Here is a 24,794-nt window from a genome sequence, read left to right on the forward strand (position 1 = left end):
AGAAATCTCTAATAAAAGCAGAGTCGATTGTACGTATCCGACTATATCATGAGCATGTGTTTATGAATCACTCGAGAATAGTCATGATACCAGGTGTTCGCGAAAAGCTGAGCGTATCCTGCACCACCGGTGGCACCCGTTACAAACACATTTAAAGGCAAGTTAATAAAGGTAGCCCTGAGGGCAGGAACTGGAACCTCCCTCAACACATTACTTATATCATCTGACCTATTGTCTACCCCCGCAAACTCTAAAACTCTTAAACTTAGCAAGAGGATCAAATCATTAATATAAAATAGCATCTAATTTTAAAAATTATATTCCAAATTGTAAACCTATATGGTCATAAAACCGTTCACTCTAAAAGTGACACCTAACCTCACCCCTCCGTATTAAGACACTGGTACTAAGTTTGCGGTTGCTTACAGCGGACCAAACAACTACCCTCGTAGTAAGACTGCTGAATCGACGAAGCTAAACTCGTTCTTCTTGCAATTAATACTACGTTTTATTGATATTAAACCAACAGTTTGCATGTTTCACAAAGAAAACAGCATGTATTGATGTTACTACACCTTTTATAGCGGAGCTGGACAAAGATAGAGCTGCAACGAATGGTTAAAACGGTCATTTCGCAGCAAATACTCTGTATGTGTGTACATACATGTATGTATGTGTTGTTGGCCAATGTGTGAAGGCGTTGGACAAAATTCTCCTCGTGAAAATTTATTGACAAAATAATTCGGTGTGTGTATAGTGTGCACGGGTTCGAATCCCGACATGGGTACAATGTGTGAAGCCCATTTGTGGTGTCGACCGCCGTGATATTGCTGGAATATTGCTAAAACTAATATACACTGCATAAGTGTGTGGAGGAAGCCGTTATGACCTCAACGAAACTGTTTTCTCTTATTTACATCACCATATTAAAACGTTCGCTTCTCTGACGAATATCCGGGTCTTGTACCCAAATGGGGTAAAATGTGTGAAACCCATCCTTGGTCATCCCGACGTATAATTGTGTAATTGGTCAAGTTGAAAACATCAACGACATAGGTGTAAGAACATAAACAGAATTTAGAATCAATATGTTTTATGTACATGCTGTATTCTTACATTAAATGATATGCTTCATTCATTGACGACATGGGACAATCTCCCCCCTCCCACCCCCGCCCCCTCCACACGCACGCACGCACGCACGCACAGAGTGACAGAGAAACCCTCTTACCGGCCTGGTGCCCTTGTGCTGTTTTGTATCGAATATAACATCACATCATCTGCGATTCGTTACAGCCACAGCGATTATTCGTTTACATAATTATCTATTCAGATTGTTGAATTCAATATTGCTGCACTTACCATGTCGTTTTGTTCAACGTCCTCTCCAGAGTGAAAACATGCGGTAGGGCAAGAAAATCAAGCTGAAATGTGTTTCTTCGTGAAAAGTCTACATAATGCACATGACATACCAAAGTTTTAAACACAGCGATCAAAGTAGCGCGTGAATAATATAAACATGAGAAATAAGGGTCTAAGCCCATTGTAATTAATTTAACATGCAGCGGTGCATTTGATAAAGTAAGCGTCGTCTGCTTCGATCAATAGAGTCTGGATTACGCGCAGGAAAAACTCGTGCAACGGAAGTGTATCCCGATTGGCTAAACTCGTTACCATGACATCACGTGACTATTCCGGTGAACACCTGCATGAAATATACAACACTTCTAACCTGATTTGACATTTGTTTATATAAATAATCTCAACCGACAAAGTCATTGGCGACGGGGTTTGTCTAGCGGGGTTAAAGCGTTGACTCGTCACACCAATTCACCACATGGGTGAACCATTTAGAGCCAATTTTGACGCCCCTCTCCGTAATATGGCTTGGATTTTGTTCCAAATTTCGCAAATGATTTTGTAATAATAAATGGTAACTTTTAGCAGTATTCATCATAATAGAATGGGGATGTAATACAGTGGATGGTTGACCATGAGTTGCCAAGCGCCTTAACATTTTAAAGCATTTTAATCATAATGATGATTATGAAAATGACAATTATCAAAGAATTATGAACAATATGTACAAAGTACCACACGAGCAAAAACGTATTAGCTGAGGTTGACCCTGAGGTTTTTGCCCGTGTGGTGCTTTATACATATTGTTCATAATTCTTTGATAATTTTTTTTTCATAATCATCATTATGATTAAAATGCATTAAGAGAGTATACAGAGGTTTTTTTTATGAAATGGAAAATTATTGAAAGAACTGTTGTTAAATTTGATTATGTCTATTTAACCATCACTCATTCTTGCAACAGTTTGTTAAAAGTAATCTGTGGCTAAATAACTTTGGGTAAAAATATATTGGTTCGATGAAGACTAGGGTAGGAAATGAACTTGCAAACACATGGCCCTTAACATGCTTGAAATGTTATAAATTTATGCAGAAAAAGCGAATATTCATTGATTTTCAAGAAAGGATATCAAAGATACCTATCAACAAAATTCATATAGTCGGTGCCTTAGAATGTATATAATTGTGAGTCAATTTTAAAGAGACCAAATTGCTGGGTTCATCACTATATTCCAGCTCAGTTTCAAGTATCCAATGGTTCACAGGATAATGAGGGGAGGGTGGTAGCCTTGTGGTGGTTAAAGCGTTTGGTCGTCACGCCGAATGCCCGGGTTCGATTCCCAACATGGGTACGACCCGTGAATCGCCGTAAAAGGCGACTAACGGGATCGGGTGGTCAGGCTCTCTGACTTGGTTGACGCATGTCATCGATCCCAATTGCGTGGATTTGAACCCTCCGTTGTAGGTTTAAAATGATGCTACTTATGGTACATTTATACACAGAGCAACAATGTAAGGCAAATGCTACTGTAACAGCATAACCTCTTTATTCACGAGTACTAGTATAAATAATAATAATGTTGCAGTACACATCGATATAAATCAACAATCAATAATTATATTCTTTTTAACATTGGACGGATGTAAAAACGTGTAACAAATGTGCCTGTTGTAAAACCTACGGACTAAATGTATATATAAAACACTGCCTACAGCCTATCAAGAAATTGAAGTTATTACAAATGTATATACATGTTCTGAATGAAAAATCTAAAACACATTTAATACCTATTTAAAAGGCTAAGTGTATATGTGTATATGTAAATAGTATATTTCTCTAGAATATATGAGCATGTAGAGGGTCAAGAATCAGTCTAATATTTATCGGGTTTTATATAGTTTTCACAAAAATATCAGATCTATCTATACATAATTAATGTAAGACTCTTATCTAACGATTCTAGAAGAAGGGTCGATAGCAGGTGCGATCTGTTCTGTCGGACGCCTTGATTGCTTTGTACACGGCCATAAACAAGGGAGGGAACCGCGCCAAGAAGTATCGACAGGGGTCATCAAGTACATCTCGGGCACCGTGGGACCTGTGGAGAAACACACGTTATCAAATGTATTACTGCTTATTACTATCTACAAACTGAAAAAGTCGGAAGAATGATGTTGGATGATAAATAAAATCTCACCCTCGTGTCTTCCGATATCAAATATATCAACACTTGTTGATATCTTTGATATCAAAAGACACGAGGGTATCAAATATATCAACACTTGTTGATATCTTTGATATCAAAAGACACGAGGGTGACATTATCTATATAATACAAACAAATGTAAAAACTTATATGAACGGAACTTTATAAGTGAGTGAGTGAGTATGGTTTTACGCCGCTTTTAGCAATATTCCAGCAATATCACGGCGGGGGACACCAGAAATGGGCTTCACACATTGTACCCATTGTCGGGAATCGAACCCGGGTCTTCGGCGTGACGAGCGAACGCTTTAACCACTAGACTACCCGACCGCCCCTGGAACTTTATAAGGGAATAGCGTATAGGATCTCTTTCTTCACTCCAGAAATAGAATTGCTCACATCTTGTCAAAATGCAGACAGCAGTTGTAGATAAACAGCACCATCTCAGCCAGGGTGTTCTTGTACTGGCGGAACGCTCGCATCTCCTTCAGCACGGAGCTGTCGATGACGTTGATCTGCAGAAAAGTGAGTGAGTTAGGTTTAACACCGATATCAGCAACATTCCCGCACAATCACGGCGGGGAACATCAAAATGGTCTTCACACATTGAACCCATGAATCGAAACCGTATTGTCGGCGTGACGAATCAACGCTTTAACCACGAGGCTATTCCGTCGGCCCTGATCTGAGCAATCGTTGGAGTCAATGCAAGTTCTATTCTGGTTCAAATTCATACAAACGGGATGGTTGTGTTTCTTTGATTTATGTTGTTTAACGTCACATTCAGCAATATTCCAGCTATTTGTCTGCCGTATGTAAATAATCGAGTCTGGAAAAGTCAAACTTGATAGCTTGGGCAATGACCAAAAGAGTCGATGAACAATGGCATTTAATCTGTCACATGTCACAAATTGTCACCATTTGTAAAATAAATGGAATTGTGCGATGCAATCCCAATGGTTAAAAACATTGTTAAATGGTATCGGATGAATTCTTTTTTGAAAAGTATCTTTTTTTCTCAAAAACTGCCTGCTAAAATAATTGAACATTCTCTACTCAATAACACCAGCAAATCTGAAAACACATAATGTTTATCTCATAAGTGAGTCAAGTCAACTACAATGAACATGTCTGGTGAACTGGACGCCTGTGTTTCACACGGCTGCAATACCTCACACGAGTGCACTATTTAGGACACTATGAGGACGCCGTACAGCAATACACAAATTCTTCTGTATGATCCCGGAGAATGATGGACCAAACAGGACAGCTGTGCTCTTCGGCTCTGTTCAAAGTCAACTAAAAAGTGACCAATACGACTGCCGAATACGTGAAACGTGTTTTGACCAGTGCATTCAGGCCATGCATAATACCTGTTAGCTGCACAACGTTGCAACATGAGAGACTGTGGGCCAACGTTTGACGCTTGCTACTTATTGAAAGCGAGTTGCACGACAAAGGCACGCTCTACTTTCTATAAAAGAATGACAACACTCTCATGTTAGCCTTCTATACAATAAGCTGTTGAATGGCGATAACACTTGTATGTATAGACCGAAACGTTTCGCCTAAACGGTCGGAGTACGCCAGCGTCACGTCGTCCAACAGGGCACACACTCACTCACCCAGCCGTCGCTGATCACCAGATATTCCGACACATTCAGGAAGTCTGTCATGGTGGTGCTTCCCGAGCCAGTCAGGGCAATTCTGGAAGGAGATTATAAATGACACCACCTGGGCCCACTTGCACAGAACAATCTTAGTTGTGCAAGAGGACCCTGGTCCGCTCTGTTAATTCCTTAACATTTCATACAGACATTGGAAACTGCCGCATGAAGTTAGCATGTCATGACAGCCGATTATGAACACAGGGTATTCTGCACTCAACAGAACCACATGTTGTTTGTTTGTTGTTTAACGCCGCACCCAGCAATATTCCAGCTATATGACGGCGGTTTGGAAATAATTGAGTCTGGACCAGAGAATCCAGTGATTGAAATAATGAGCATCGATCTACGTAATTGTGATACGATGACATGCATCAACCAAGTCAGCGAGCCTGACCACCCGATCCCGTTAGCCAGAAACAAATGCCTTAAACAGATAGTATGTGATGCTTCGATGAAAGATAAAAAACGCCGACAGTATGTTCTTTATCCTTCCATGATGCTCGCTTTTTAAATTGTGTCCTCATTTTTAATTAACAAGGTACAGTTGAAAGTCTTACTTGGCAATTGCCACATCAAATTGTCACCTTTCTGTTGATACATATGTGACTGTTTTTCGTTCTCGCGATTGTCAAAGCCAAGATGTGTTTTATCGATTTACTGTATTTTCACTGATCTAGTAAGATGGATGCTCTATCTTGATTGACGGGAATGGTAGAACTAATTTGCATGTTACTAAGGATACGTTAGATCCCGATGGGAAAAGCGTGTACTTTATCGCAAAACGTGTACTTTATCACAGGATAAAGTACTGTCCGCTCGTTTGATCTTTCAGCAAAGTATCTTAGAATTCGTAACACGATAATGGGAATGCGGACATAACTGGGTAATCCCAAGTACAAGTGATAATGAGATTATTTAACAAAATGTCTGACCCTGTTTTCATCTCCTTGAGCACATCCGAGCCAGCGATGAGCACCATCCGGAACCGCTTCTCTTCTGACCAGAAGAACGGATGCCTGGAACATGGACTAAGCACTGTCAGAAATATTCAACTGATTATTCTTATTCTTATTATCGATATCGAACATAAGATGTCTGAAGGTCAGTAGGGGGGCATTGATGACCAAGCCGTGGTCTAAGGCGATGCATTTGCGTCCAACGGGCAACCAGGAGCCTATGATCACGGGTTCGAATCCAAGATTGCCCTGGTTATGATCTTTGGTTTGTGAGCAACATACCAGTGATCGTGTGTTTAGGTTGTTCTATTGTTGATATAAAACAATTCACATATATTTAAAAACATACATTTTGACTTTAGAAAAGTCTCAATTTCTTTAAGTATACCGCCCCACATCTTGCCTTTGTAATGAGTGCCATGTATAAAACGTAGATATTTTCTTGGTAGACTTTGGGTAACCACTGACTGCCAAACTGACATATATCATAAATTTTGAGCTTCTTCAAAATAAATTGAATTAAGCTTGCAAGGATTACCAATTGGCCCGAAACAAGGTTAACAAAAGGGTTATTTCAGACATGTCTGGGCCCTGATTCATATAGCGCTACGACAGTTGTAGGTCTATGTTCAAGAATTGGAGTTACGGTTATCGAGGCGCTACGATTTCTTTGCTAAACTAGGCCCAAGTAGGTCGTCTTGGCAACTGAGAATTTAAAAAAAAAGAGCATTTTTGAAGCTTCATTCATACAGATTCCAAATGTACATTGATTTCAAACTGAGTATATGTTAAAGGGGAAGTGTACACGCAAAAATCACTTTCTTTCTTTTTCTAAACAAAACGCAATTTTAGAATTAGTTAGTATCTGTGTTTGAAAATATACACTCATTTTTTTCACAGTGAAAGTAGGAAGCTCACAATAGTATGAAAATGATATGCCGTTATGAGGCCTTCGTTTTTCGAGCTAAACAGGCCTGAGTTATCCCCCTTAGATTATGACGTAATTGGTGCCAATTCAACTGGGTCCCTGTCTATTCTTAACGCAAAAGATATCAAGTACAAGTTTTCGGTAAAACAACATGGCCTACGACACACTCCGGCGCAGTGGTGACTCAGCATAACACTATGCTGGCTGGCATCTGAGACGCTAGAATCACACACCTGTACCTACACCACGTGAAGCGGCTCTAACAAAGCATGATGACGTCATAATGTTTATCAATTGGCACCAATGACGTCATATTGCAAGGGGCATAAGCCATGGTGTTTTTGTTATGGAAATAGAACACTTGGTAAATGTGAAAAATATAAATCGTTTTAATGCAAAACATATGTTAATTAATTGTGATATTTTTTATATTTTTGTCTATGACACTTCTAGGTTAACACTTTTATTGTGGAAAAAGTACAAGAAAATTAGGTTCATTTCCGTGTGAACTTGCCCTTTAACAACAGTGGGCAAAGATCTGACTGTATTTGGCTTCTATTCATGGAGTTATAATAGCCCTGCTCCTACCTGAGACAAGCGTCGATGGATGGCCTGGCGCTGACATCAGAGAACAGCATGTCATTAATCAGATCGTTAGCCTCCTCGCTGATGAAGGAGAGCTCCGCACAGTTTTGACACAGGTTCAGCTCAATCTCAAAATTGTTGTTGCCGTAGGGATGTCGTCCGCCGGTGAGGATGTAGTAGAGGATCATGGCGACGACCTGCACGTCCGACCGCGTTGTTGGGATGGAGTTTTCATCCTCTGCAAAGGTCTCGGTTGCTTGCCAGCACAGGTTCCCCCCTGCGAGTAGATCAGTGAGTAAGTGAGTGAGTGAGTGAGTGAGTGAGTGGCTTCTGTTGGCAGTATGTTACATAAAATTGACACGAGACATGTTAACCGATGATCTCGACAGAACTGATGTTAACTGATGATCCCGTCTCACCTGTTGGACGTGTAGAGAAGTGGCCGAACTTGTCCTTCTTGATGATGCCGTAACCGCCCACCCTCAGCTTGCCTTCGCTGTCTACGTAGATGTTGTCGGGCTAGAGGGCGTTAAGGGAGGCGTTTTACGTAATATGACAAATAATAATTGACATATGCAAATAATGAAGATTTCGAATATTAATTGTTAATGTAACAACATGTCACTTGCAAAACAAGAGCAGTCAGTATATGACATATTATCTGCAGTTTCCTGAAAAGATAGACAGGTTTTGAACTAACAGATATAACAGACAGAAAACTTAGAGTGTGTTTTACACGTTTTAGATTAGGTTTGAACAATTTAGTATGTAATACAGGTCGTTTTTCCTCAGTTTAAAAAAATATGCGATTTTGTCCTTTTTGCCCCACATTACCATTTTATGCTTATCTGTCCATTTTATGAATCGCTCAGAACAAAATATTTCCAAGGTTTATCCCAAAACATCAATACACTAATCAAGCTCCTCCGTTTTGATGAAATATCTAACGAGCAACAAAAGAATACTATCCTATACATTAATTATGGTTTACGACTTCGTCTTTGTACAAATGATGTTTAATTATTCTTGAGGTTATTTGCCTTTATTAATCAAATGCTTTAATCTCTTCTTGTTGTGTTGTGATGCGACTTCTTTTTCACAAAATTGTACACGTGCACATCTCTGTCTGTCTGCATGTTTATACTTGTACATGTACAAAATTGTATATATATAATGTTATTGTATGTATATGGGCCTATGGCCAGAATACAATAAATGATGATGATGATGGACTACATTCATACCATTACACTCTGGTTTATCAGCTCCAAGCTCGACTATTAATGCGCCACCATGATACAGCCGTGACATTGCTGACTGCTGATCACCCAGGGCGTTGGGGGTAGCCAAGTGGTTAAAGCGTTTTCTTGCATCGCTGAAGGCCCGGGTTCGATTTTCCAAATGGGTACAATGTGTGAAATCCATTTTTCCCTGTTGCCCCCGACGTGATCTATTGCTGGAATATTGCTAAAATCGTCGTAAAACTATCACTCACTCACCCTGAGGTTGCCGTGGACGATGCCGATGTCGTCGTGGAGGTATCGGATGCCCTTGAGGAGCTGCCAGGCGAGTCTGTTTGCGGCCAGAGGGTCGTGGTTGTGGTCCAGACGGGTGATTGCGATGTATTCCTCCAATGTGTAGTCGCACAGCTCAGTGGCCAGGTAGTGCTTACTCCCCACCTCCGCCAGGGCCTACATTGGTCAATAAATAAGGATCAGTACATATATCTGTGTGTACGGATTTTGGGAAAGGGTGTCCAAGCATCTGTATTTCCGAGGGAGAATGAAGTACAGTGGAAGTCAGTACGACGTACACCCGTTTGTTTGTGTAACGCGCACTCATTAATATTATGACATGAATAATCGACCCGTGAAGATCCGGGGTAGAATAGGTCTTCAGCAACTATGCTTGTCGTAAGAGGCGACTAACGGGATCGGGATGTCAGGCTCGCTGACTTTGTTGATGCATGTCATCGTATCCCAATTGCGTGGAACGATGATCATGATGTCAATCACTGGATTGTCTGGTCCAGACTCGATTATTTACAGACCGCCGTCATATAGCTGGAATATTGTGCGGCGTTAAACAACAAACAAACAAACATTAATAATCGAGTCAGAACCCGACAAACCAGTCACTGATATCATGAGAAACGATCGTAGCTGTCTGGGTACGATGATACCCGATCAGCCATGGCACCAAGCCAACCAGTCGATCTAATACTCGTATCTTACAACAAGCATATAAGTTGCTGAAGACCTATTCTAACCCGCACATTCCATATAATAGGCACACTAATGTCATAATCTATTTATTATCCATACGTAATATAGCTGAACTGAAAAGTGTGTAGGCTACTGAATCCGGTGTCCTGAAGGCAAACTGGGTAAAGGCGTAAAAATATGCCACGTCATTTGTATTGTGACGTCATTTGTACTGTGACGTCATTTGTACTGTGACGTCACTCACTGAACATAAAGTCAATAATATACAAATAGTTTCTCCGGACGAGGTCACTATGCGAAAACAAGGACCGAGGACCCGATCCCTGAGGGTCCTTGTTTTTGTATATTACCTCGTCAAGAGTAATCATTCGTTTTGTCCTACCAACACTCACTTTAACGTTTATGAAGTCTTTAAACTGTCCTCTACTTACAGTAACTTAGCTGCGAACCATGAAATGTTAGTACCAGACGCCATCTTCTTTTTCTAGCAGACGAGTCAATATTCATCACATAACAGGTCAATACAGGGAAATTTTCAGTTATTCACACTGGGTATAAAAACAATTAGCTCATTGTTTTTATTGTTTTCGAAGAAGCCCTAGAAACGTGACAAAGATGACTTCATCCATTGTTCTTGACGTCATGGCGAGTTTATATGACGTCATTCAAACAATAGAGTAATTTCAGATGAGGACTGCCACAATTTCTCTACATTTTCTCAGGGAAACGATTATGGATAACGTAAAGAACAACCTATTTGAACTAGGAATTACGGAATATCTCTCCCTTGTGAATTAAAATTATATTTCACGCCAAGGTTCATTTGAGGCAGATAATCCATACTTCCTCGTGGCTCGTAGGTTATCCTGTCCCTGTGAAGGAATTGTGTAAGCCCCGAACATTTGGCTGATGATGTAGCTCAAACCTTGTATCTCAGGAGAAAGTTGTATTTGGTGTCGGACGCGGCCAGTTTCTTGATGAGGTCTTTGTCCACCATCTCGCGCTCAGCTTCGAGGATGCTGACCCCCACCTCACACCCGTCCGTCAGGAAGCCCAACACCACGCTTTCACCCCTAGAAACACATCCATATATCCTGTACCAGTTGGTAGGTAGGCCCTTGTATCTTGTCAGGACTATTAAGCAGGGACAGAACAATATCAATCATTTTCGGTAGAATTTAACAAAAAAAAGAATTTTCACACCCAACACAAAAAGTACACAAAGTTATGAGGTGTGAACAAACACCCTAGACCAGACAAAATTTGTTTATCTATTAACGCATAGACCTATTAATGTATAATAATTAAATATTAAGGTTTTGCAATTAAACCTTACATGAATTCTTATTATTGTGTCACCTGTCCCCAAGGGTTTGGTCGGGTAGCCTAGTGGTCACGCCGAAGACCCGGGTTCGATTCCCGACATGGGTACAATGTGTGAAGCCCATTTCTGGTATCCCCCGCCGTGATATTGCTGGAAAATTGCTAAAAGCGGAGTAAAATCAAACTCACTCACTCGTTTACTCACTCACTCACTCTTGTCCCCAAACTGCCAATTTAACTGATACGGGTTTCGTCCCACAAAGGGATCTGCATGCATGATTATCGTCTAAACTATCATCTTGTCAATTAACAAAATACTGTAGCTACTCGGGGGCACGGGTGGCCCAGTCGTCTAAGGCGCTGCGATTCGCTGTGCAGAGTTGCGTCCCTTGGGCACGCCAGAAACCTATGATTGTGGGTTCGAATCCCGGTTCGCTCCGATTATGTTTCTAGGTTTGTCAGCACCATACCCGTGCTCATGGGTTTCACCGAAGTGGTAAACGTCTGAGACCTGCATCACTTCGGGCTTTCCTCCCACATTAAGCTGACACGCCGCGATATAACTGGAATACTGTTAAAAGCGGCGTTAAACACAACTCACTCACTGTAGCTACTCACGACTTGCTAATCTTGAAATCGTCGGTGTTGAGCGGTATGACAATTCTGCCCATTTGCTTCCTCATCGTGTACGGCAGATCGATAAGCTGTGCTAGTTTATCCTTCCACCTGCGACTCTGGGCCGTCCACTGCACTTCGGCCGCCTCAGGGTCCTCTTTCTCAAGGCTGATACACGTAGTGTGATGACCAATCACGTGATCGCTGACCTCATTCCCTTTTGTAGCGCTATTCATCATGGTCGCCAGACCTTCTTCAGGATTGCTGATACCATCCCCTTGTCCAGCATTGTTATTGACGACATCGTCGACGGGGATCTCATTAACGTTGGCATACTGAGCAGCGTTGTCTCGCAACTCCTCGGTTGTTAATCCATACAGAGAGGCGTAGTAGTCAAAGTCGTGGAAGTAGACTGAGTTCTCAAGCATTGGCTTCCCGGCTATTGTCCTGTACTGACGTTTCACCTGCTCCTTGGCCATGTTCTCAAGCAGGAATGGGTTCAGACTTTCGTTGCCAGCCACCGAGCTCTTCATGTCATGGAATCCGGGGAACACCTCCTGGTTCTGAGGAAACGCGGTGGCTGCCGGAGCTGCTGTTGCAGAAGTCTTTTCTGCTTCATCTCTCAGAGTCTCCGGGAAGAGAACAGATTCGGATTTTGACGCAGCCAAGCATTTTGCGATGTGTGCAATTATTTTGCCGAAGTCCTCTTCATTCAGTCCCTGCTGGCACTCTTGCCCCGGAAACCCATCACGTCGGCACAGATCGGGAGACTTCTCTGAAAGGACATTTTGCTGTACACTTTGCTGGGCCGGTTCTGGGATGACGATCCCTTCATTAATGCTCGTCGTCGTGTCTTTGGTCAGCATGTTTGTCCAAGACGCAGGTGCCCCAGGTGAACTGCTCTCAGATGTTTCCAGGAAGCAGTTGTCTGGCTGTTCTGCGTTCCAGATATTCTCTGTAGCATTCGGGGATGCGTTGTGGAAGACTGGACTCACTGTCAAACAGTCCTCCTCAGTAATCACAGGATTGTCAAAGCCATTCCATTTGTTCTCTTGAGGCCGACATTCTCCAGCAATCTGCTCTCTTTCCTCGCCATGCTCCTTCTCTCCCCCTACTTTGTCTTCGACAAGGTACGGCTGTAGCAGAGACTGTGCAATGTTAGCCATCGTCATCTGCGGTGCAGGGAATGCTGGACCTTGAGGAAAGTTGACTCTAAAGCCGTACGGCTGGTGCATCTGTGGTACCCTTGGCCGCATTTGTGGATGCATCATACGAGGCTGGAACCCCGGAGGTGGTCTTGTAGCAGGATTTAGCCCATACCTACACATCCACGTTTGTGTGGGCACTGGCATCTGACCCATCATCGGATATGGAGATATGAACTGAGGTGGCGGAGGCTGAAAATGTTGAGGATATTGTTGCTGTTGCTGCTGTTGCTGCTGTTGCTGATGATGATGCAGCTGCTGCATATGCATGTACGCAGTGTCGGTTTGAGAGTTATCATCCGAATGAGCCTGGTTGACTGGTACACTGCCCATGATATCAGACTCCACTACAGGGTCAGGAATCTGATCGATTTCCTGCTCCTCACAGAAGGACACTGTGGAAGTCGACTGAGCTTCTGAAACGTCGGTTTCGCAAACGCTTGCCCTTTCTTCTTCCTCTGGCAGGTTAGGGAAATCGTCTTCATATGTGAAAACCTCCTGGCGATGGGCACTGATGTCTTGGCGTTGCTGTTCAGGACACCTCGGGTGTTTTTGGCGTTCTTCAAGTTTTTCCTGCTGCAGTCGATACTGTTCTGTCTGTAGCAGTATTTCCTGCTGTTGATGCAGGTGCTGTGACGACACTTTACCCTTTGCAACATCAGCCCAACACACATTGCCCATGACTCGTTTAGCGGGCTTTGCAACTGCCGGTTTAACAAAATCCTTGGTTTTGTTTTGTTGCCTCTTTGGTTTCCTTGATGGTTGAATATTTTGATTCCTCTGGGCATGTTTGCTGGCTGCTGTCTTTGCAGCTGCTACCCGTCTGTTCTCAACCTTCTGCCACTCAGTCTTATCGTCCTTGTTGGTTCTCAACGGCGGAGCCGTCTGATGCATGTGATAGCCGTTCGACTTCTTAGCATGTGTCGGTTCCACGTAGTTGTATCTGAACTGCATTGGATCATGTCTTGTCTGGATTATATTACCGTCACTTTCCCTGACGTTCTCTATACACACATTCCAGTCAGGCATAAGCACGTGTTGGTCGTACCTGACGTTTTCGTCTGTCCTCTTTGTGGATTTCTCCGCTCCCACAGCTTTGTTGATCTCTTCGTCCGACAGTTTTCCATTGGCGTTCTTATTGACATTCTCCTCCTTCGCCTCCCGCTGTTTCTGTCTCCTCAGCCTCTTCCGATCCCTCTTCTTTTTTGCCTTCTGTTTGTCCTTCTCCTCGTTCATCAACAGATGGGTCTGATTCTCCACCCTCCTGTCCATCACCATGTTATCGAAGAACTCAAGATAGGAGTTCCAGGCCTTCTTGAACCTAGGGGGACATTTGGCACAATTGAAAAAATTCTCAATCGTGGATCCAGATCGGAGGTAATCCGTCATCTTAACCAGATGCAAGTTGCTGAGGTTTTTCTGCAGCCAGTCCCGCCCTTCCTCGATCCCATGCATGCATATCAGAGGCAGCAGCATCCCCGCTATGATATCCGTCTCGTTCTCCTGTCTCTGTTCCAGCTTCTCGATGTCCGGGTTCTGCTTGATTGTCTTCATGACGAGGTCATGGCCCTGCGATCTGATGAACTGCAGGGTGAACCGCTCATCTATGATAGTACCAAAGTCGGTCATCAGCATGCTGCAGAGGAAGAACATGGTGGACATGATGTCGGCCTCGGCTGTGTATTGGCGGGAGGTGTTTAAGACGTTAGGGATGGCCTTGATCCTGTACAGCGTGTCCTTGAATATATCGGACTGGAACATGGTGAACAGTGTTTCGAAGAAGGCGTCGTGTTCCTCATTGCAGTGACTGTCTAGTTCCTCCATCGTCAGCGCTCGCAGCTTGTCAATGCGGCCCTGAAAAACGTTGAGAAAACAGGGAATGAGTTTTCAATTTCGACCATAGACGGCAATATTCCACACACAGCAAACTTGATAAACTGGAGTATGTACATTTTAGAAAACAGTGAACTTCATAAAAAATGATTTGGATAAATGCAGGTAACCAAATACATATACTAATTTAGGTTTAATATTATACATACAGACACGTCAGCAGCAAGGTAACACACATAGAAGCACTTCTATTTCTGACGTAACCAACAAAATACGGCATTGTTTCCGAAGCCTTAATGCTTGTAGACAGATTTGTCGATTATCTCAAAGAATGATTTGCCTGTTGATTGGTTGTCTTTTTTTTTGTGCGCCACAATCAACAGTTTTTTCCAGCCATATCACGGCGATAATTTTCGAATAATCAGATTTTATCATCGACATAATTAAGTCACTGAACCGGACCATCCGATCCACTTGGTCGTGTCTTACAAGCATTGATTACTGGGGACTTATTCGAACCCGGAATCCCCCACAGGCCCAAGCTGAGACAGTCGTTTCCATCGCCTGTTCATCTTCCCGGGGGCAAGGGAGTTAACTGACTGTGAAAGTCCAGTTTCCAATCAGAAGCCTCGGGAAGATGCCGCCTTTAAGGCAAGCATGGGTTGCTAGGGACGCCCTATTCTGTGGCACCTACCTTGGCGTAGAACTCTTTCTGGGCGTTACTGAGTTTGGTCATCAGGTACTTGACGATGTCCTCTTTCTCCGCCTCAATGCCGCGACATATGGCGGAGAAGCCGTCCTGTTGGAACAGATTCACAATAACAATCACCAAACCAGTGTATCGGCTGGCGTCCAATGCAGCAGCCTTAAGTTTAACCAAAATGTATTGGCAACAATTAAAAGCCGTGTTACATTCTATATGTTCTGTTGTGAGTGAAGTGGGCTTAACGCCATATTGAGTAAACAAACAAACACATAGGCTAAGCTGTATCAACGTATCTTGGCAACTGGGGAACGGTGAGGTAGGTCACTGGCACTTACTGGCAGCAATAATAGTTTAAGTATTAACAGAAAAAGTAGTAGTAGTAGTAGAAGTAGTAGTTGCAGTTTAACATGAATACCCCACTCAGACACAGTATACTGACTCCGAGCCGAGCAGTCCTTGTTTTAGCCCCTTAATGCCAAGCGCCAGACATGGTGACAACAAGTACCATCTTTTAACGTCTTTTGGTATGACGCGGTCGGGGATCGAACCCCGGACCTTCCGCTATCCGGGCGGACGCTCTATCACTAGACCACGGAGGCAGTCAGTAGTAGTAGTAGTAGGAGTAGTAGTAGTAGTAGTAGTAGTAGTAGTGGTTGTGGTGGTGGCAGTGGTGTAGTAGTAGTAGTAGTAGTAGTAGTAGTAGTAGTAATAGTAGTAGTAGTAGTAGTAGTAGTAGTGGTTGTGGTGATGGTGGTGGCACTGGTGTAGTTGTAGTAGTGGTGCTGTTGAAGTAGTAGTAGTAGTAGTAGTAGTAGTAGTAGTAGCAGTAGTACTCACATTGTCCTCGATGAGGATGTCTGTTCCCTGTGCCACCAGTTTCTCCGTCAGCTTCATGTCGCCGGTGACGACAGCGATGAATAGAGCCGTGCAGCCATTCTGAATACAAATTGTACAATCCTCAGTATAATGTGAGATGTTTTCGAAAGAATGTTTGAGGAAATATTATAGCAACTGGTACAAATTCTTGGAGATAGGAATGGTAGGGTGGGGGGACAGTTGTAGCTATATCCCGACCCAGGGGGGGTGGTAAGCTGTAGGACAAAGTGGAAAGACTGCTATATCATGTGGTGTTTCATTCCTTGCTATGACGATGGTGTTAATGGTGATGACGTTCAAGTCGTTACTCACAGCGTTGCGTCTGTTGACATCGGCACCGTTCAACAAGAGGAACTCAACACATCCCTCCCATTTCTTCTCCGTTGCCAGGTGTAGCGCTGTTGTCCCATACTGCAGCAGTGACGGCAACGACGTTAACAAAACGTACATGTCTACATAATCACTCCATCACACCGCTCCATACAAAATGATAAACACTGGCCTCTGTACTATATTTATGGAAAATGTTGACAGTAATATGTACAATTTCCGATAAATATATTTTAGGGAGCCTGGGTGACGTTTCACGAAAGCCTCTCAGCTTACGTCTTTAAGTCGTGGTATTTGAGGTGAGGTGAAATTGGGTTTAACGTCGCGTCCAAGGTTTTTGCACTTATATTGCGACGTGCATGTGCGTGTGTGTGTTTATGTGGCTGCTTGTACTGATGCCGATTTTTAGAGCTAGCTCACTGAGATACCATGCCGCAGTTTTAACTCAAATACCCCACTCAGACACAGTATACTGACTCCGAGCCGACCAGTCCTTGTTTTAGCCCCTTAATGCCGAGCGCCAGACAGGGTAACACCAAGTACCATCTTTTAACGTCTTTTGGTAAGACGCGGCCGGGGATACCCCGAACCTTCCGCTCTCCGGGCGGACGCTCTTCCACTAGACCACGGAGCCTACGGTCCTCGTGGTATTTGAGTTTGTAACACTAAGACTTCCGTGAAACGGCATCCAGGCCTGTACAGGTAGATAATTGTAGTCGGAACTATTTTAGAGAGTGTGGCAGATATCGTCGCAACCTTGCTTCTCCCTTACAGAACTTTATAGTTTTCTTAATCGGTGGGAAAATTGTAAATAGGAGTCAATTATTGTACTTACAACACTAACTGGAAGTACCCGTCAATCACAATAAAATTTTCTAATTCAAAAGTTCCGCCTTAAATTGGCCATGCGCAATGAAAGATTATAAACGAAAATTTGACCCCGAACAATTTACGCTAATGAGGCCTATTTGCAGGGCTCCAGATAACAGGTTGAGCATTTAGGGGGTTAACATACAGTGTTTTCAATGTAGACCAAGGTGACCTGCGCTAAATTTAAATTGGAGCCGAGCAGGTAACCTAGCTCTACATTGAAAACACCGTATGATTATCTCAATTCTACCATGCAAAAATAAACGCGAACTCTTTAGTGTTAACGAAGAATGTTCGAAAGCCTAATGGTACCAACTTGGCAGCAATATGTATTCTTTTAAATCGAAATTTCTCGTTATTTCAATTATTTGTTTAATTTCTCGAAATTTCGCGTTTTTTCTCGTTACTTCGAATATCTTATCGTTATTTCAATTATTTCTCGTTGTTTCGAGTTTTCTCTCGTTAATTCGATTAATGTCTCGTTATTTAGATTATTTTCCCGTTATTTCAAGTTTATTTCAATAACTCGAAATTTCGATTATTTTTCTCCTTATTTCAAGTATTTTCTCGAATATACGACTAAGCAACTCATAACAATATGAATTTTGTCACTCAATAAGAAAAACCTGTTATTTGACAGACAACAGAAAAGCCAAATATCCTCTATTTGTTAATCAGTGAATGAAATAACGGTTTTGAGAGCATGATCAGGAAGGTCAATAAGGAAAAACATTTTGAACGCAACATGTTTCATCTCTGCTTCACTCAGGAACATATCAACTTTGTCAGGTCACTGGATGAGTAATATGACAAAAAGGAAATGAAAAAGTGAGCCTAAACACAATAAAAACAATGACGTCATCTTCACGATAACAATGCGACTCACTTTGTTGGCCTGGTTAATGTCAAGGTCACCTCTGTAAGGCCACACCTTGTTGATGATATTGGCGTCTCCCGTTACTATGGCAATCATAAAAGCGTTGTCCCCTTCCTGGTGTAAAAATAAACAAAGACGCATACATTACCCGAACAAATGTCTATATTTAGACACAGTGAGTGAGTGAGTGATTTGGGTTTAACGCCGCTTTTAACAGTATTCCAGTCATATCACGGCGTGTCAGCTTAATGTGGGAGGAAAGCCCGAAGTGATGCAGGTCTCAGACGTTTACCACTTCGGTGAAACCCACGAGCACGGGTATGGTGCTGACAAACCTAGAAACATAATCGGGGCGAACCGGGATTCGAACCCACAACCATAGGTATCTGGCGTGCCTAAGTGACGCAACTTACAGCGAATCGCGGCGCCTTAGGCGACTGGGCCACCCGTGCCCACATTTAGACACAGATGTAAATGAGCACGTAAACTGAGTTAATGACAATGTACACTACTTCCGGTCCTGTTTCCATGCATGGTTTCCTTTGTTTAAACCGGATGTCTATTTTCGTCAGGGACACAATGATGTTGCTACTCTGACACAATGATGTTGCTACTCTGACACCGCTGATGGAAAATAAATATGGAAACTATTTAAGCCTTACAAAAAGTTTTTTGGATAATATTTTATTATCGTGTAATTTCCGATTCGTATATACATCGTCAATATTGTCAATCGAAAACGGACCCGTGAAGATCCGGGCTAAAATAGGTCTTCAGCAACCCATGCTTGCACTAAAAGGCGACCATGCTTGTCGTAAGAGGCGACTAACGGGATCGGGTGGTCAGGATCGCTGATTTGGTTGATGCATGTCATCGTATCCCAATTGCATTGATCGATGTTCATGATGTCAATCACTGGATTATCTGGTACAGACTCGATTATTTCAAGACCGCCGCCATATAGCTTGAATATTGCTGAGTGCGGCGTTAAACAACAAATAAACAAACAAACAAACAATCGAAAACGAAAGTAAATACCTACGCCTTCAGTGGGATGGATATAAGTTAGTCATATGTATTCTTTCCTCGGCTAATATACCAACAATGTCACTCGTGAGTATGTAGGTGTTTTGGCCAACACACCTCGAAACGTATAATTTAAAGGGCAAGTTCACACGGAAATGAACCTATATTTCTTGTACTTTTTCCACATTAAAAGTGTTAACCTAGAAGTGTCATAGACAAAAATATAAAAATATCACAATTAATCAACATAGTTTTCGCATTAAAACGATTTATATTTTTCACATTTACCAAGTGTTCTATTTCCACAACAAAAACACCATGGCTTATGCCCCTTGCAATATGACGTCATTGGTGCCAATTGATAAACATTATGACGTCATCATGCTTTGTTAGAGCCGCTTCACGTGGTGTAGGTACAGTTGTGTGATTCTTGCGTCTCAGATGCCAGCTAGCATAGTGTTATGCTGAGTCACCACTGCGCCGGAGTGTGTCGTAGGCCATGTTGTTTTACCGCAAACTGGTACTTGATATCTTTTGCGTTGAAAATAGACAGGGACCCAGTTGAATTGGCACCAATTATGTCATAATCTAAGGGGGATAACTCAGGCCTGTTTAGCTCGAAAAACGAAGGCCTCATAACGGCATATCATTTTCACACTATTGTGAGCTTCCTACTTTCACTATGAAAAAATGAGTGTATATTTTCAAACACAGATACTAACTAATTCTAAAATTGCGTTTTGTTTAGAAAAAGAAAGAAAGTAACTTTTGCGTGTACACTTCCCCTTTAAAGTATCATTTATAACATGGGAGAGGAAATTGCGCATTGAATCATTAGAACTCAATTACGTTTGATAATGGGGTCAATAATGGACTCTAGACGAAGGACACGTGTTTGTTGTAACTTACATAATTTTGTAGGGTCACTATCGCCCCTTTCTTCAAGAGCAGTTCGACGATTTCGAGGAACTTTCCCCTCACCGCTTGAATGAGGGGGTAAGTCCCATCCTGAAAAAAACAAGCATTTCTAAAAATAATTGTCATATTTCAAGTCAGCTGATTTGTTTTGCGTGTGCAAGACGTCACTGACGTCGCTTTGATGCGGGTACTTTGGGGGAATATATTTAATAACGCTTTGTACTCCTGACTCTAGCATTAGTACATTTATAGAAGCGTCGCTGATAACGTCTTTGAAAAGTATAAGAAATACAAACCTGGGAATGTGAACGGACAGATCAAAACGATCACGAATGTTAGCACCATTATTGGAATGTTGACGTCATTATCAAAATTCAATAACTCATGTACTGTTTTGGAAGTTCGGCGACAGCATTATTTACCGTTGTAAGCTACGGGGTTTGCAAGTTAACCCTTAACAAAGAAGACACATGATCGCGGGTTGTTTAAATTTCAGACATTTATTCAAATTCCGTGCTCACTTTCTTATTAAGATTGATTTCAGGGCACCTTTTAGAATTCGTGGACCCATTCCACAAAGCGATCTGGGTGTCGTTGTACAAAACAACCTTAGCGCTACGACTATCGTAAGACTATGTTAAGGTATGGGAGTTAAGATCACCTTAGCGCTAAGATCGCTTTGTACAATGGCATCCTGAGCGCTACGACTATTGTACGCCTTTGTTAAAGTATAGGAGTTACATAAATCTAAGCACCAGCTAGACCTCTTTCTGCAACGGCGCTCAACCCCGCAACAATACGATTACAAAGCACATTAAAGTGAAGTCGATGCCTAATATAATACATATGTATATACTCACCGACAAAAGAAACGTGAATACCATATTTGTTGGTTAATTGATAACGAATTACTCATATTCAAGAGGTGTTAGATTGGTTCGACGCACAAACGAACATACTGTTATGTTGTGTGAACTGATGTTCATGAACGCATCACGTGTGACGTCATAAATCCATGACTCGAGATGCACCATTTATCTCGAGCAGGATAAGCGTGTAAAGTTTGGAAACCACATGCAGCATGTGGTAACACTTGACTGATTGTTAGTTTGGTCATTATTGTTTGTTTGTTGTTTAACGCCGCACTCAGCAATATTCCAGCTATATGAAGGCGGTCTGTAACATAATCGAGTCTGGACCAGACAATCCAGTGATTGACATCATGACCATCGATCCACGCAATTGGGATCGATGACATGTATCAACCAAGTCAGCGAGCCTGACCACCCGATCCCGTTAGTCGCCTTTTACGACAAGCATAGTCGCCTTTAACGGCAAGTATGGGTTGCTGAAGACCAATTCTACCCCGGAATCTTCACGGGTCAGTTTTGTCATTAAGTGGTACACATTGGACACACGTGTGCTCATTGTCACTCTTCTACGTAAATACTACTTCTCAATCATTCATCACCATTCGCCCATTTCAGTAACCTGCAAGAAGACTCGGCACCCTATCAATGAATGTTATGTGCGAAAATACGACAAACCAATCAGAATGCGCAGATGATTTCAAGTACTTCGTCAAAGAATCCCTCAGAAATAAATTTTGATTTTACATATGTCATACATTTAAAAATATACCCAAGACACAGTTAAATGTGTTCAATCATACTGTATAATTCCGCACGTCCAGATGTGCATAAAATTGCATCTGAAATATATATAATATATGGGGAAATATATGTGAACCATTACGCAACGAGTTGACAATGTGTTTTAGGTATGTCCGTTTGCGCTAAGACGGAACCCGGTCGCAAAAATGGCCATGAGAGGGGCACGAGTCGCTATTCGGCTTGTCCCGGAATAACACGAGTTTGTCACGAATGCTTCTCTATATGTTTCTATGGTTCGCGTTTCTTTTGGCGGTGAGTATATATGGATTACATGAAGACATAACCTGTGTGGGGTATCGTGACAGTTATGTCATCCTCTGGTTCTGGGTCAAGTTTTAAGATAGTTTTACGATAATCGTAGCCTGATACATGGCAGCAGCACAACCTTTCCCCCAAAATTGACAATATTATTACGACGTTGACGTTTGAGGTTACGTTAAACACTTATGGTAATGAGTCGATATCAACAATGAATTTGTCTTGGTTTGGAAAAGGGGAGACGGGCTGTCATTCATTGTATTGTGCAAGTGCCGACGTACCGGTGACTGCCTGTTGACGTTGTAGTTGACGTTGAGGAGACAGACGACGGCGTCCTTATGACCCACACTGGCAGCCAGGGCGAGGGGGGACATGCCCAGCTGAAAGAGGAGACACGGGCAGCGAGCCACTTTGAACACAATTTCAGTTACATGTATATCACGGCAGAGATGTCAGCAGAAGAGCTAAAATGTTTTTGTGTTTGTTGTTGTTTTACGTCACTCAGCCTATTCCAGCTTTTTGACGGCGCGCCCTGTATATAATCGAGTCTGGGACTGATAAGTGTTAGACAGACAAACACGTGGTTGATATCATGAGCAACACCCCACGTCGGGTACGATGACAATCGAACAAGCTTGTTTGACCGACAGATGTAAGTAAGTTGCATATTGGGTCAGAATGCACTATACTGGGCACCGTTTCACGAAGCGATCTTAGCGCTACGACTATCGTAAGCCAGTGTTAAAGTATGGGAGTTACGATCACCTTAGCGGTAAGATGGCTTTGTGGTACGGGGCACTGGACACCTACCGCCATTTTGGTAAGGGATGTGCACGAGCTCATTCCTTGGTAACGGTTGTTCAGACGCCATATTTGTCGCCCCGCTGAAACACTGGGGGGTTTAGACTAAAATTACCCATATTTGCGAGGTTCTTGGCCCTTGGTGACCAGACTAGTCCTTTCAGACCATGCCTAAATGGCTTATAAGGGCTTATAAAATGCTATATTTTTACTGACGGTATGGGGTTAGTCGTTCTATCTGTTCTCTAATTGGCCAATCTCAATTTGAGGCATTTTTTCCTTAATATTAGTTATGGTGACTTTAGTTGCCATATACGGTGTCATATTAGGTAAGCAGAAAGATATTGGGCGAGGCGTCAAATAAGACCCAATATGCAACTTACTGAAGGATACAGGCTGGAGGCCCCTTGATTTTAAGCATGTAGTTGAAGTGTAGTTCATGCCAATATTATCAAAATTTTGTGTAAAATGTAAAGTTTAAAATGGTTAAAGGTTTTCGGGGCATTGATGTCGCAAGTTATTTTGGGGCAGAAGAAGTAAAAAAGAGTACACACATGTGTTTGACTAATGTAAGAATAATTCATTAAGTAAAAAACTCACAACATCAGCCGAGGATCCCATTTTCACAATGGCTTTTGCATCATTCCGTCTGAACAGATCTGTGATGATCCGATACCCCTCTGTCTCGTTTATGGGTTTCGGTTTTGGAATTTTTGCAACGGCTCTCCCGCCATGTCGTTCTGGTTTCGCTTCGGCTCCTTGATATCTCTTTTCGTTGATTTTCATAAACATTATATTCTTCAAACCGTTAGCTTTTGTCATGTTGATTCACAATTTATACCCTTTTCCTTATTTTCATCGCAAAAAACAGCATTGCAACATGACTGTCAAACGACAGACTGAAACGGCTTCAGAGTTGCCATGGGCGACTTCATAGCAAAGAGCGTCACAAAGGAGTGACGTCATAATGCTTTGACGTCACAGATCTGATAGCGATCGAACATGGAACCACAGTGTTTGCAGAGGAAAACATCTGTGGCGTTTATGAGGATTGTTACAATATCCACTTCAAAACTTTACAATATAAATTCTTCCCACCTTTACAAAATAAATATATATTCTAAAACTAGAATTTGGTGACAATAGTGAACAGTTTTCAGTGGATTCAAGACTGGTCAAAAGATACGTTTGTATTTTGCAATGCAATTAAAAATAGTATTTCTATAAAATAATAGTTATCTTAATATGTTGGTTGTTTGCAGTGTTTATGAAGCCGACCTTGTCAGTTTTACAGTTTAACTAATAGGATGAATAGATTTGTGGTTGCAGTTGCCGAAAAACGACAGAAACCTTCAGATTTCTTTTCCACTTTTTAAATTTTTAGGGCTGGGTGGATCTGTGAACAGTGGTTTTTCTTACAGTATTGACTGATATGTAAATAACTTTCAGATAAAACAAGAGCCATAACTCAACATATTAGTATCTGTTTACTTTTATCTGCGATTTCGCTGTGTTTATCATACCATGATGTAACCCGGCAAAGTCTCATTTCA

At 42.1% G+C, this 24,794-nt stretch overlaps 1 protein-coding gene across 1 annotated transcript; it reads right to left on the minus strand.

Annotated features, from left to right (window-relative positions):
• Positions 1-2,914: 2,914 nt before the first annotated feature.
• On the minus strand, positions 2,915-24,158 carry LOC124141939. The gene is made up of 16 exons (XM_048397459.1): positions 23,842-24,158; positions 22,722-22,820; positions 20,501-20,599; positions 18,575-18,679; positions 16,801-16,899; positions 16,450-16,548; positions 15,601-15,705; positions 11,872-14,927; positions 10,856-11,003; positions 9,205-9,396; positions 8,125-8,224; positions 7,709-7,982; positions 6,169-6,252; positions 5,192-5,273; positions 3,966-4,081; positions 2,915-3,458 (listed from the first exon to the last, which is right to left on the minus strand). Exons 1-16 carry the CDS (start codon positions 24,061-24,063, stop codon positions 3,320-3,322), a joined length of 5,019 nt encoding a protein of 1,672 aa, XP_048253416.1. The 5' UTR covers positions 24,064-24,158; the 3' UTR covers positions 2,915-3,319.
• Positions 24,159-24,794: the final 636 nt, after the last annotated feature.

The sequence above is a fragment of the Haliotis rufescens genome, unplaced genomic scaffold (genome assembly GCF_023055435.1).
Source record: "Haliotis rufescens isolate VD_foot unplaced genomic scaffold, xgHalRufe1.0.p SCAF_17, whole genome shotgun sequence".
NCBI classification, from domain to species: Eukaryota; Metazoa; Mollusca; class Gastropoda; order Lepetellida; family Haliotidae; genus Haliotis; species Haliotis rufescens.

Bases quoted from the DNA above. Each gene is read 5' to 3' on its own strand.
- LOC124141939 (XM_048397459.1), bottom strand. From the start codon at position 24,063: ATGACAAAAGCTAACGGTTTGAAGAATATAATGTTTATGAAAATCAAC. The intron at 8,225-9,204 runs GTGAGTGAGTGA...AACGCCCTCTAG, and splicing joins TCGTCCACGGCAACCTCAGG to CCCGACAACATCTACGTAGA. The intron at 3,459-3,965 runs GTGAGCAATTCT...GTTTCTCCACAG, and splicing joins TGTCTGCATTTTGACAAGAT to GTCCCACGGTGCCCGAGATG.